Source organism: Furipterus horrens, unplaced genomic scaffold (genome assembly GCF_987537825.1).
Source record: "Furipterus horrens unplaced genomic scaffold, mFurHor1.1.pri manual_scaffold_6, whole genome shotgun sequence".
Taxonomy (NCBI): Eukaryota; Metazoa; Chordata; class Mammalia; order Chiroptera; family Furipteridae; genus Furipterus; species Furipterus horrens.
In genome coordinates, this window is record NW_028327176.1 from 177,304,010 (window position 1) to 177,318,164 (window position 14,155).

The window sequence follows — 14,155 nt, forward strand, 5'->3', positions numbered from 1 at the left end:
GGCTCTTCCCTTCTTTACAAATAGTTTTCTTGTCCTTCTTTGTTGTCATAATGTCCACTGTTGCCGGTGACTGCTCCGTGTACTCACCTCTTGGGTCTGTGTAATTCCACTTACTGGTTCTTAACCTGTGTTGAGTGTAGAAGCCAGATCTGACTAAAGGCATGGGGCCTCAGTTATGAAGAATGCCACACTCTCCAGGAGGTGGCTGTTGTGCCCTCTGTCATGGCGGCCGAGAGGCCTTGTACATGGCTCACCTTTGACCTCCCAGCTGTATTGTGAATATATGTCATTGCCAGCCAAGTGCTGGAGGGGTAAAGGGGTTATTATACTTGCCAATGGAATATTGTTATTGCGGGATAATGTGTGAAGTTTAATATCAGCTTTCTAAGGAAATGTTTTTTGTGAATTGCAATTGGCCTAGTAATTTGGCCACTCACAGTAACAGGTCCACAGTCCCTTATCTGCAGTGCCAAAATCCAATATGCTGAGATATCAGAAAGCTTTGCCTTGACATGAGGCTATTTATTATAGTCTTTATCCTGCTTAGTGTGAATAGCCTTGTTCCTAAGTGCAGAAATATTAATGCATTTGCTGCTTCAGATCATACTTGGGGGTAATATGTCATATAGGTACATTCATAATGGTGTTCTAATGTGCAAAAAATTGTAAATTCTGCAGCACAGCTGGCTCCCGATATCTTGGATTCTGTATATGACAGGTCTGTCTAACATTTTAAACTAATTGATGTACTTTGGCCACTGCTCTTTTAACCTGTGGTATTTTTTCTTTTACATCTGTTAATGCCCATTAGCAATTTTTTAAAGTACAATTTGACATAGCAGCAGTCAAAATGTGTTTATAGTAACTTTTGGCATGTAGATGCCTGATTTGGGTCTGTAATGTTATTTTAACCCTGGAGTGCCTATGTGTAGGTGCATTCCTGTGTGTACATATGTGTATAAGTATAGGTATATGTATGTATACACACACATACTTTTATATAAACATATATACACACATAATTATTTGCACTAAAATATTGTAAATGAAATGAGATAATATAATTTACTGTAAATGAAATGAGATAATATAACTTTATATTTTAAAGACTAGCTTATAGACCATTCATTACTATGTATTTCTCTCTTTGCCCTCACCCCCAGAAGCCACATGTGCCTTGCCTCTTTAAGGCAGACCTCGGTTTGTGCAGGCAGCATGGAAAGCACTCTGGCTATGGTGCCTGGCGATTCTTGATTAAAATCCCAACTTACTCGCTTCCCATCTGTGTGATTTACAACCCTTGAGCATGTTATTTCAAATCACCTAGTCTCACTTTCCTTCGTTCTAAAGTGGAGAACATATCTAAGTGTAGGATTATTATGAGGATCAAAAATCATGTGTGAAAATTTCTCGTACATGTTAGGTGCTCCAAGGTTAGCTAAATTATCATCACGGGCTCTATCATATAATGTCTTCCTTAGAAATCCGCTGCTCTGCAGTCTGTTTTACAGTGCCAGTGAAAGTAGCAAAAGGTTGAGACACTGTGTCATTTTTCTAGAGTCATTGTGAACAGTCTCTATGCATGTTAATCATAAAATGATTGATTATCTGATTTACTGAATGCAAGGTAGATACTCTAAATATTTATTACCAGATGGCACTGTTAGGATATGCAGTTTTCTCAGGTAGCGTCCTAGTCCTTTCTGGCTGCTGTAACAAAACACCACAGACTGGGTGGCTTACAAATAAGAGAAACTTACTTCTCCCAGTTCTGGAGCCCAGACGTACAGGATCAGGGTTCCAGCAGGCTCGGGGGAGGACCCTCCTGTGGTCACAGACTTCTCCTTTTAGCCTCACGTGGCAGAAGGGGTAAGAGAGCTCTCTCAGACCTCTTTTGTAAGGGCATTTATCTCATTCATGAGTGCTCTGCCCTTACGACCTAATCACCCCCAAAGGCTGGCCTCCATCACCACATTGGATTAAGATGACAGAATATGAAATTTGGGAAGGACAGACACATTTGGACTATAGCATTTAGAAAAATCATCACAGGTGTCAAATTTACATTGCATTTAAGTGTTTTATGTCTAAGCATAAGTCTAACCATCCTGGAAAGAAAGGGCATACTATTAAAAAGACAATTATTTCATGCAAGAGCCACAAATACAGATTTATCTAGTCAAGAAACTTTATTTTCTTTTGCAGTACCACTGTCTTTCTAATTAATGTTCATTAATTTATTAATAATGGCCAGCTGGACATGTGGAATGTATGTAGTTCACAAAGGGTCTTCTAGAGACTGAATTTGTGAAAACTTTGACTATTTTGAAAACAAATTACATGCCCCAAATTTGAATTTACCATTGATTGCTTTTCCAATTATTTTCATTGTATATTTTGATGCTTCCATTATTTCTGTTATTACTTTTTCAGTGGTGGTGGTTTATTGTCCCTAAAGAGTAATAAAAATGAAGCATTATTCTTCAGCATTTATCCATTGTATATTTGGTCAATTCCTTTTAACAATGATCAATGAAAGATATTTATATTGAGATTGTGTCCTATGGCCTGACATCAACCAGGTTTAATCTTTGTGTTCTTAAAATGAATGCTACAAAATCTGTCACTCCCAAATCAATGAATTTTGGTGAAAAGTACTGGTAGCCTTATCCTTCTGGTCTGTACACCAGTATGAGGTTCAGAGATCTGGGCCACTCAGCTTGATTTATCCAATCAGAAGCTTACTTATTTCCCTGACAGTAAACTTTTTATTCAGCCTGTTTACTTTCTTTGCTAGCATTTCATTTTTAGTTTTTTCTTCTGAGCTGGGAAGGAAACTGATCAAGAAGAAGGTGTAAAAATGATGATCTTCTGTGTCTTCTTCTTCTGTGATATTGTTTTAATATATCAGTCACTATTTTATTGTCTTAAAAACTGCAATGTCTTTGTAGTATATTCCTAAAAATGCTAATGTTTTTATTTTATAAATATTGAGCTCAAGTATTCAGGTTATTTTCTGAGTACATGTAACTCCACAATAAACATACTAAAGGACCAGTGTCTGTAGTCTTTGCTTTCATTAGTTCATTTTTTCATTAATTAGTTAATTAATTAAATGTATATTTCTTTAGCCACCTCTATTTGTCAAGCTGTCATTAACCTTGAAGATTCATCCATCAACAATGCCCTGTGCCTATCCCCAAGAAGCTTACCTTTCATAAGCAAAGCCAAGTTGGAAATAAGAAAATATTACAAAATTATAGGAGATTATTTTGCAGGAAAGGAAATTAAGGAGATGCGACTTATTTAACTTGGGTAAATTTAGAAAGCATAATTTAGAAGGCATCTGAGCTGATTCAAGTTAAGAGAAACCATCGGAAAAGAATTATATTGAATGGCAAATGTAAAAGTCATGATGCAGGAAAGGCATAGGACGTAGTTGAAATACAAAAAGGGGGGTTTGAGATGTAGTAGAAGAAGGAAGCAAAGGCTAGATCCTGTTGAATTTATAATACATGGGAAGGAGTTTGGATATTATAAGTACAATGGAAAGCTATTGGAATTATTAAGCAAGGGAGTGACAGTAATTTATAATATTAAATTTAATGCCTCTTGAATCTTATGTGGAGAATAGATTATAAGGGCATAAGAGAATAATTGGGAACACAAGTACAGAGGTAATTGTTGTAGTTCAAGTGAGAGATGGTGGTATTTGGGATATTGTGTGCCAGCAGTGATGAAAGAAGGTGTTGGCTTTGATGGAGGCAGAAGAGATGTTTGGATGGATATGTGGCGTGAGGGTGCAGAACCAATCAAAGATAACACTTTGAAAGAGAATGAGTGGTGGTATCATCCACTAGGGAAGGCTGTGGGAGTTTGGGGGAAAGAAATATCAAGAGTTGGATTTGCAGCCCTGGCTGGTGTGGCTTGGTTGGTTGGAATGTCTTTCCGTATACCAAAAGGTTGGGAATTCGATTCCCTGTCAGGGTACATATCTAGGTTGTGGGTTTGATCTGCAGTTGGGGACATATGCAGGAGGCAGCCAATTGATGTTTCTCTCTCACACCAATGTTTCTTTCTAAAATCAATAAACATTAAAAAAAGCATTGTATTTTGAAATGTTTCTTTGAGTTGGCTATTAGGTATCTAAGTGTATAGGCCAAATAGGTAATTGGATATATGAATTCAGAACTCAAATATTCTGGGCCTCAAATATGAATTAGGGAGTTCTCCACACTTGTATTGGAGGTTAAGTCTGTGGAATCAGATGAGATTGCTGCATAAAAAGTAAAGATAGAGAAGAGAAGAGGACACTTGACTGAGTCCATAGGTCCTAAGATTTAGTGATGGAACAAAAAAGGAGAGGACAGAAAGAACTGAGATAAAGCTTCCAGTGTAATAGAAAGAAAATCTGAGACTCGCAGTGTTCAAAAGTGCAGGGAAAAGAATATGTCTAAGAGGAATTGGTGAGAGGAGGATATAGCTAAGAGGGAATGATCCACTGTTTTGAATGATACTGAGGAATCAGAAAAGAGGATAGACCATCGTTCATGGAATCCACCCAGTTGGAGATTACAGTGGATTTTGAGAAGAGTAGTTTCAAGGGAGTGATGGGACTAGAAGCTACAGAATGAGATGAAGGTGGTGACAGTTTGTGGAATGAAATTAGAACTGATTTTTGTGAAGAGGGACAGAGAGATGGGGTAATACCTGGAGGGATTTTTTTGTCCAGAGTGGTGACTGATTTTTCTTTAAAATTGGACAGGGTAAAGCATGTTTCTATGCTCATGGGAATGAACCAGTAGAGGAGAGAGTGATGATTCATGAGACAGGGGACAAAGTAAGAGGACAGAAGGTCCTTGGGTAGACAAGGAGGCAGGATCTGGAGAAGTGAGTTTGGTAAGAGCTGGGATGCGTTTTCCACTGTGACCGGAAGGACGATGAGGAGAGGAGTTCAGACACTTCTGGACTGGAGCCTTAGAGGGGAGAAGATGAAAGGGCCTCTGTGCCATGACTTCCGCTTTCCTTATGATCTTTAGGGCATGTTCTCAGTGAGGTTGGAGGTGGGACTGAGAGGTGCGAAGAAGAGAATCAGATGCAAATCATAATCCTGGTGAGTGGGATAGAGAGCTTCCTGGGGGTACTTTCCAGTATTGCTAGACCATAATAGGTGCCTACTTGTGGTTTATGATAGTACATGCACAGGTAAGGTAGACCTTTGTAGTGTTCTTCAGCAACGTCTGTATACTCAGAGGCACATCATAGAGTTCTGGGCATATCGGAAGGGCAGGTTGGGGCAAACTGGGAAAGGTACAGAGTAGTATTAGAGTTACATTCTAATATTGGTTAATGAAGACCAGATATCTGGTCGTGACTTAGCTGAAAGGGAAATAGAACGTGGTGAGATAAATCCTCCCACGAGAATAGCTCTGTAGGCTTGAATATTTACTTGCTGTAATGGCAGCCCAAGGGAGAGCTGCTCCTTTGGGTTGTTTATAAGGTCATGAGCAGGCATAATGGGGTGAGCATGGGGGTAGGGGCTCTCTTGAGCTTCCCAAGTGGTGTGGTATTAATAGCATAGATCAGTTAAAATCCCATGGAATGAATTTTTAAAGGCTTGGTAATGACCCAATCTCCATATAACAGAGTTTGGTCACCAAGAGACCATAGATCATTGGAGACCTGCAGTGACTAATACTTCATTAAATCCATTACATTTTCCCAAAGGGTGTTTTAATGTATTTTCCAGTTAAATCTTATTTTATTTACCAAAGAAAAAAATTACCTTGCGAAGGTACCCATTGAAAAGCTTAAACAATATTTCATTGTAAGTTTTCTACATGCCACTCAAACTATTAACGCTCCATTTTTTTTCTGCTCTAAAAAAGATAAATATATTTAAATCTCATGTGACTATAAAGGTCACCTTTTAAGTATACCAAAATTTAGTAACACATATTTGTGGGTTTCCCATGATGCTCTTTTCCATTAAAGTCTAAAAAAAAAGACCTGTCTACTTATGTTCAAACACTCTTTTGATCAATTATAAGCACATGCACACTTGATTAATATATCTTGTAGCTTAAAATATCAAGTATTATTTAACATCTTTAAAATAATATTTAAACAACGCAGTTATGGGAGTGGCCACATTTTATATGCTACAAGTAACTATAAGCTATTTTGATTGATTAAACTGTTTTGTAACACATCTGTTGCTTTTATAACATAAATCTCTTAACAGCTAAGCATTTATATTTTTTAAATCCCAGTTCCCTTTAATATAAACTACTATCAATCTGTCACCAATTAATTCCTTTAATCTGATGGGAAGCTATTTATATTTTTAGTCTTTACCATTTCTTGTACTAAAGAATCCTATAGCATGTTACTTCTGTTTGAAGTAAAAAATCTGTTTCTGCTAAAGTTACCCTTCTACTTCAAGTGTTTTATTTCTTACATTGTCAGCCTGTGCTTATTCTTTATGATTTGTAGGTTTAAAAAGATTTTTATGAAACTTCTCTGCCTTTGTCGGGTAGCCACAATTTCCTAAATTTAAAATATTTTTTTTTTCTGTAACGGTGCTCCTTCTCCTATATTCTCTCATTACATTTCTCAGGACTTCCTCTAGCTCTGTTCTGGTCTTTCTTGAGATGCAACAACCAGAAGGGGCAGTTATAAAGTCTGCATTGCAAACTGTAGAGTAATGGAATTTTAATACTGGATGTGATCCCTGGAAACTTCCACATTAGTACTTCCCAGTCTTCTGCTTTCTGCACAGCGCTCATCCACTCTGATCAGCAACGTTTCATTTACATGCAGTGATTCGTAATGAAGCCCAATTTGAAGCTAGGATGGGGGTGAGAATGGCAGAAGTCTTTAGCAGATTTTATAATCGCTGTGAGGTGATGGATTATGTAGTTTTTGAAAGACCCCTGGAGAATCTGAAATGGGCTTTTTACTCATCCAGTCAAGCAACTTATTTTAAGGATGAAAAAAAAAATAAAGAACAACTGGAGAATTAAAAACAATGTACCTCAAGTCTTACAGCTAGTCAGTGGCGGAGGTGTAGAATTAGGTTGTTTTCTTCTGGGAGCAGTACCCCATTGGCAGCAATGGTAACTTATTAGCCTATGTAATAAATGTGCATACACACTCCTGAGCTTCTAATTTTAGCAATTATTTTTGGCCTTATGGTAGTACGATATATCATGTAAAATTCCTTAAAAGTAGATAAAAGTTTCTGGTAGTGTCCTGTATACCATACTCTAAAATAGGTGCTGTGGAGAACTTACATCTTTGAGCTATATTCTATTAGCAGTTGCACATAGAATTATATTAATTTCAAAAATCAGACTACAAATTAATATGATTATGAAATTTAAAATGTGTATTTATTATAATAATATGAAGATAATTTGCACAGTTCAGTGGTATTAAATGCATTCACATTGTTGTTGCACAACCATCACCACCATCATCCCTGTGACTCTTTTTTTGTCTTGTAGAGTGACACCCTACACCCATTAAGCTCTTAACTCCCAACTCTCCCCTTGCCCCCAGCCCCTGGCAACCACCATTCAACTTCCTGTCTATGCATTTGACTACTCTAAGTACCTCATATAAGTGGAATCATACAGTATTTGTCTTTTTGTTACTGGTTTATAATATTAGTGTGATGTTTTTAAGGTTCATCCATGCTGTAGCATCTGTCAGAATTTTCTTTCCTTTTAAGGCTGGATAATATTCTGGTGTCTGTATATACAACATTTTACTTTGTACCTGTTCATCGAGGGGCCCTTGGGTGGCTTCCACATTTTAGCTACTGTGAATAATGCTGCTGCTGTGAACATAGATGTAAAGATATCTCTTTGAGACCCTGCTTTCAATTCTTCCGGGTAAATACATATTAACTTTACTTTTAAGTTTTGAGGCACTGCTATATTATTTTCCACAGCCACTGAATTTTTAGATAAGCAGATATTCAGTGTTGATATTATTATGCCTGTCTAAATAACATGAACAGCCAAGCACTGAGGTTCACTATAATTTTGCTTCCTCTGTTGGTTTTACCTGAAATTAAGAATTGCTTTGTTTTTATATGCTTATTTTTCTTTGCCCTTATTGCCACTTCTTCTCACATTTTCCAATGGCCTGACAGTGCAATTTCCTACAAAGTCAATCACATTAAGCAGCCTGTCACTACTTATTTTTTCCCTTGGAGGCATGCTTTCTAGGTCTGCTGCAGAGCTATCATCCTGGGGATTTCCTGTGTTTTCCTCTAGTCTGGAATCCCTATTTCCTGGATCTCATGGGTTTTTGTTTTGTTGGGGTTTTTTGGTCCCATTTTGGGTTATTTTTTCACTGTCAGGGTACATCCTTTGTTAATTTTGCCAAGTTAAAACAAGAAACATGGTGGTTGGCATGGTGATGACAGCTCTCATCTGGTCCAGTTGGGATTCATCCTCATCTTCTCGGGGATCTTCTCTCACCATCAGGATGAGAGCTGCTGCCGAATCTCTTGTTTTCATGCTTCTCGTATCTTCTTTCTGTATTTACAAACTGCGTTTTGTGGAGATCTCTTAGCAGCTCCTTGAAAAATGATGTTTGGGAGGTAATTTGAAAGGCACATTGTAAATATATTTTCACTATTGTATAAGTGCTTATTATAATATCATGATAAGGACTGAGAAATATGGAGATAAAAGATTGCTTCATCCCTTAATGAATTTACAGGATAGGTGGAGAGACAAGAAATCTCTATAATATTGTTAAAGTAAAATTTAAGAGTGAAATAAGGTCAAATCCCAAGGGCTTTCCCAGGATACATGTGATTAATTTCTATATAAAGAGGAGTACTGATCTTTTATGAACTCAGAGCAAGGAAACCTCAGTGGCCTGAGATGTTTTGGAGGAGATAATCATTAACCTTTAAAGGATTGGTAGGATTTTGATAAGTGGAGGTGGTCGGAATGACATTCACATGTGGATATAAAACTTTTATATGGACACAGTATTAAGAATATTCTAGAGAAAAGGGAGCATGCCACCTTGACCTGAAAAGAGTATTGTAGAGAACTTGAGGATAAAGCTGTAAAAGCCACTTAGTGCTAGTCTATGGAGGGCACAGAGTCTCAGGAGAAGCCATGTAAGTTTCTTCTATAGGCAGCCAGACACTACTGGAGGTTTTTGAAAGTAAGTGCTAAGATGAGGTTGTTGACATTCCGGAATGCCCTATAAATGGAATCATGGTCTGCAGACTTTGTGTCTGGCTTCTTTCACTTAGCAGAATGCATGTGGGACTCATCTGTCAGTAGTTTTGTCTATCAGCAGTTTATTTCCATTGTGCAGGAGTATTCCGTTATATGCAGGTAACACAGTTCGGCTGTGTACCGGTTGATGACTTCTGGGTTATTATCAGTTTTTCACCATTATGAAGAAAGCTGCTACAAAACTTTGCATATGGGTTTTGTGTGGACATGCTTTCATTTCCCTTGGGTAAATATTGAGGATTGCTGGGTTGTATCTTAAGTATATGGTTAACTTTATTTAAAAAATGCCAAGTTGTTTTTCAGAATGGCTGTACCATCTTCCACTCCTTGTTGAAGATACTCTACGTTCCCAACAGCACTTACTATGGTCATTTTTAAAGCCCTTCTGATATGCAGTGATATCTCATCACAGTTTGAACTGATGTTTCTTTGATGATTAATGATGCTGAGCAACTTTTTATGTGCTTGTTTGGCATCCATATATCTTCTAGGATGGTGTGTCTACTTAAATCTTTTACCCATTTCTTTTAAAGAATGTGTTTATTGATGTGTAAAAAAAAACTGTTCATTATATATTTGAAGAATGTTGAAAAGTACAAGTAAGAAAGTAGAAAAAGACCTTAAATAGAAGCACTGGAAATAACCATTTTAATATTGAGTTAACGTGCAAATAGAAGGACAGATGGATGGATGGTGATTAGTGGAGCGATGAGTATATGGACAATTAGAAAAAATATATAAATGAGATATTGCATGTGCTGATTTTTAAAATTGTGATATAGCCAATAACACGTACCATGAAATTCACAGTTTAAAGTGTACAAATAAGTGGTTTCAGCACACTTACTATGTTGTAAAAACACTCTTAATTTTTGTACATTTTATCATCCCTAAAAGCAACCCGCCACTCATTAGCAGTCAGTCTTCATTGTCATGCACTCCTTCCGCTGCCCCGCCTCCCCCCCCCCCCCCAGCATCCTAGTCAATAGTTAATGGCTTTCTCTCTCTATGGATTTACCTCTTTTGGTAATATTTTATGTAATGAAACTGCATAATATGTGGCCTTTTGTGTCTCTCTCCTTTCACTTGGCATGATGCTTTCAAGGTTTACATGTTGTAACATATATTGGTAATTCATTTCTTTTTATGGCTGAGTAATGTTTCCTGTATGAATATATTTTGTTTATCAGTTCCCCTCCCAATTGTTGGGTATTTGGGTTGACTCTACCATTTGGCTGTTATAAATAATTCTGCTATAAAACATTTGTGTATACATTTTTGAGTGGACCTATGTTTTCTGTTCTCTTGGGTTTAAATACCTAGGAGGGAAATTGTTTGTAGCCATTTTTAAAATTCAGTTGTTTTCTTGTTATGAAGCTTTGAGGCATATAAAATTTTAAAAGTCAAGTTTACAGGTATGCATATCTCTTAAATCATGCAACTTCAGGATTGTTCTGCGTTTTAATTTTAATGTAGATTTAATGAATGGTTTATAAAAACCAGTACCTCCTAAAAATAATTTATAATTAAGTCAATTAAAGAACCAATTTGTATTGCTCTGAATTGTTTAAAATATATAAAGTAAGCCCTTTAAATTATTTATATTTTTATCTTAGATGTTTATTCAGAATTGACTTGTTCTAGAATTAATTTAGTCACTTACTCTGTGCCTATTTATTAGTATTGCCTTTTGAGTGAAAGGCATTATACTAAGGTATTGAAATAAAACATATGGGGAATAAGTTAACATATAATTATGAATTATAAAATATAGTCGTAATGATTTTATGGTTGTAATTTTTGTTACTAGTTATATGTCTCTCTCCCCTTTTCACAATTGACATTACCCCTCCATTAAGGGTTATTGAGTACACACATATATATAAATCAGTTATGTTAGGTACTTAAGTAAAGGTTCCTTTGAGGCTGTCTGTTAATTTTCTCTTTAGGGTGTGCATGACGTGGACTGTCACACTGTAAGTAATGGATGTGTGCCTGTCATGTCACTTGCAGCATTGCCGACAGACAGGGTGCCCTGGAGGCTGAGCTGAGGACAGTACAGGCCTCTCGCAAGGACCTGGAGAACTTCCTAAAATGGCTACAAGAAGCAGAAACCACAGTGAATGTGCTGGAGGATGCCTCTCAGCGGGAGGATGCTCTTCAGGACACTATCTTGGCCAAGGAACTCAAACAGCAAATGCAGGCAAGTGCCCAGAAAAATGCGACCCATATTTATTAACCATTAAAATTTATTACCATTAAAAGGTGAAGTTGACACCTTATTCTATTATGAAATCCATGCTCTCCAGTGAATAATGGGTTTCTGGAAATAATATCTATAAAATGCATTTACTTAATAATTGAGGACAAATACTTCGCTTTATGGAAATAATAATTGTTTATTTAGACTTCTAGGCTCATATCTATTCTGTTTTCTGTCATATTAAGCCTTATTATAGTTAGCCTTATTGAATCTTACATTATAAGAACATTTCCTCTTAATATGAAGTGGTTTCTTTCTCCATTTGTTATAAATACTTAATCTAAAAGCTGTAAAGGCTCAGTGGTTTAGTTTACAGCTAAGAACATTGGGTTTGAAGGTATTACTTTTATGCCTTTAGCTTCGTAAATATGATATATTCAGTCTGAGGTTCAAGTTTTCCTTCTACAAAAAATATGGTAATACAAAATCATTCCTTTAAAAAATGTACAAGGAATCATATAAAACATATCTACATCCCTTTTTCTGTCCCCAAGCACAACTGGGTCAGTGTCCGTGAGCTTGCATTTTCTTTGTGGGCAATGACCTACTCTTGTCAATCACAGGCCTTTGTGGACAATGACCTACTCTTATCAGTCACTTAGAACTTGGTTTAAAATCTGTTTTGATGGAGAAGTCTCCTTGCTAATTATTTTATATTTTAACCTGGTGGCAATGGGCAAAAGGCATTAAAGGATATTAAGCACAAGAGGGATGCAATGGGATTTATATTTTATAGGAATCGAGCTGATGGTATTATGAGGAATGGGTTTGAACTGGGCAAGACTGAGTAAGATGTGCTTGTAGTCAACTGGTCAGAGGTGATAATGACCAGGCATGAGGCAGTAGCAGTGGGCACAGACCTAATGACTTGATAGTAAGGGTCCTCTAAGGGAAGGTGAGGAGGTAGAGACAGAAAAGATTGCCAAGTGGATCTAGGGTCTGACCTTAGGAATATAGGAAAAGGAAATGTCGGGGCAGCGGTGCAAGTTAGTGGGGTGTGTGTTGGGAGGGTACCGTTCATTTTGACGATGCTGAAACGAGGCATTTGAGTAACGTTCAGGACGAGATGCCTGGTACACAGTTGTCACTGTGCATCTGTGTGCAGACGAGAGACTTTGGCCAATGATGCAGAAACATTTTGTTGTTGTTTTTGAATGAAAGTCTATTATTGAATTTTCCGTTTATCTATTAATTCAAATGTATTTATTCATGATTTTCATGCTCATATTCTAACATATTATCATTTTAATTATTTTTTTTTTAATGTAGGCTTTACCTTTTAGCAGTACCAATGAGTTGAAATGGTCTTATTTTCTCCCGGATAAAATTATGCTGCCCTGTTGCTTTTCCCAGTTGGTGTTGTAACAGGTGGCTGTTTTTGCTCTCTAACAATATGTGTTTGGGGATTATTTTATTTGAGGATTATTATATTTTCATCTGCTCTATTTTCAACCTAGTTTTCAATCTCTTGTTGTATAGGTTCAGAGTTTGATTGTTCAGCTTGTTTCAAGTTTCCCCCTGGACCCAGCTCCATACCCATCATAGTGTTTGGGGGTGGGGTGGGGAGATGCCTGTATCATGGAAATGTCTCCTGCTGGTTTAGGGACAGGAATGCCAACTTCGTATTTTCCGGTAACAGCTTTATTGGCACATAATTCAGATGCCATTTACGTCACCCTTTTAAAAAGCATATTTTAATTGTTTTTAGTGTATTTATGGTTCCACAGCCATCATCAAAATCAAATTAGAACATTTTCATCACCTTTAAAAGAAACCCTGTCCCTGGGCACTTAGCTATCAGTCTCCCATGGGAACTCTCTAATCCCTCACCCTTAGACAATCACTAATCTACTTTCAGTTTCTATTTGCTTAATAGCTTAATATTTTTAACTGTATCATCAACTGAACTGCCTCTTCTGATTTTCCCTCCGTGTGGCTATGTTGACGTCGTTAGTCTGTCCAGAAGGAGGCAGTATAGGTTCTCAGCATAGACCTGCAAAGGAAGAAAACAATGCAGTCAGAAGCCCACAAAAAACACTGCTTGATAAACATGACCCTGTAACCCGGTCGAGGACTTTAAATCATACTGAAATCAAGGACTGAGAAGGCAGAAGAAGTAAAACCAGAGAAACACGTACTTTAAAATACTGTGTGTCTTTTCAAGAATCATGACTGGTGTAGAGAAAGGTAAAAACACAGCCTTCCCCGGGTTCTTAGTTTGAGCAGGACAGTAATAATGAGAAATGTCTGGGTTCTGTTTTTGGCTGTGCCCTTTGACTCAGGCATTTAATCATTCCGAGTTATTTTGCTGATTTCTTAATAGTACTTTACCCCACTGGGTATTTATAGTGATCTTCAAGCTGCATATGCCTATAAAACTCAAAAATTCTATACTTGGTTTTTACACCGTATAATCATGTCTTATAGTTCTTATTCATTAAATTAAGACAGCTTGATGACAGAGAAAATGAGATCATGAAATGCTGTCTTAAGGGGAAATGGGGGAATTTGGAAGGTTCAGTAGTCCATTAGAGACTTTTTTGTTTTATTAACTTTGCTGTTTATTCAGAGGAGTCCTAACCTAACATTAGAATTTGATTTTGAATGGCTTTCATCCTAG

At 37.1% G+C, this 14,155-nt stretch overlaps 1 protein-coding gene across 1 annotated transcript in view; it reads left to right on the plus strand.

Moving 5' to 3' along the window:
• UTRN (utrophin) overlaps positions 1-14,155 on the plus strand; it is a 449,245-nt gene that overhangs the window by 223,787 nt on the left and 211,303 nt on the right. The window contains exon 51 of the mRNA XM_090279943.1: positions 11,286-11,475. Within this exon, the coding sequence (XP_090136069.1) occupies positions 11,286-11,475 (190 nt within the window). The remainder of the gene's footprint in view (positions 1-11,285; positions 11,476-14,155) is intronic.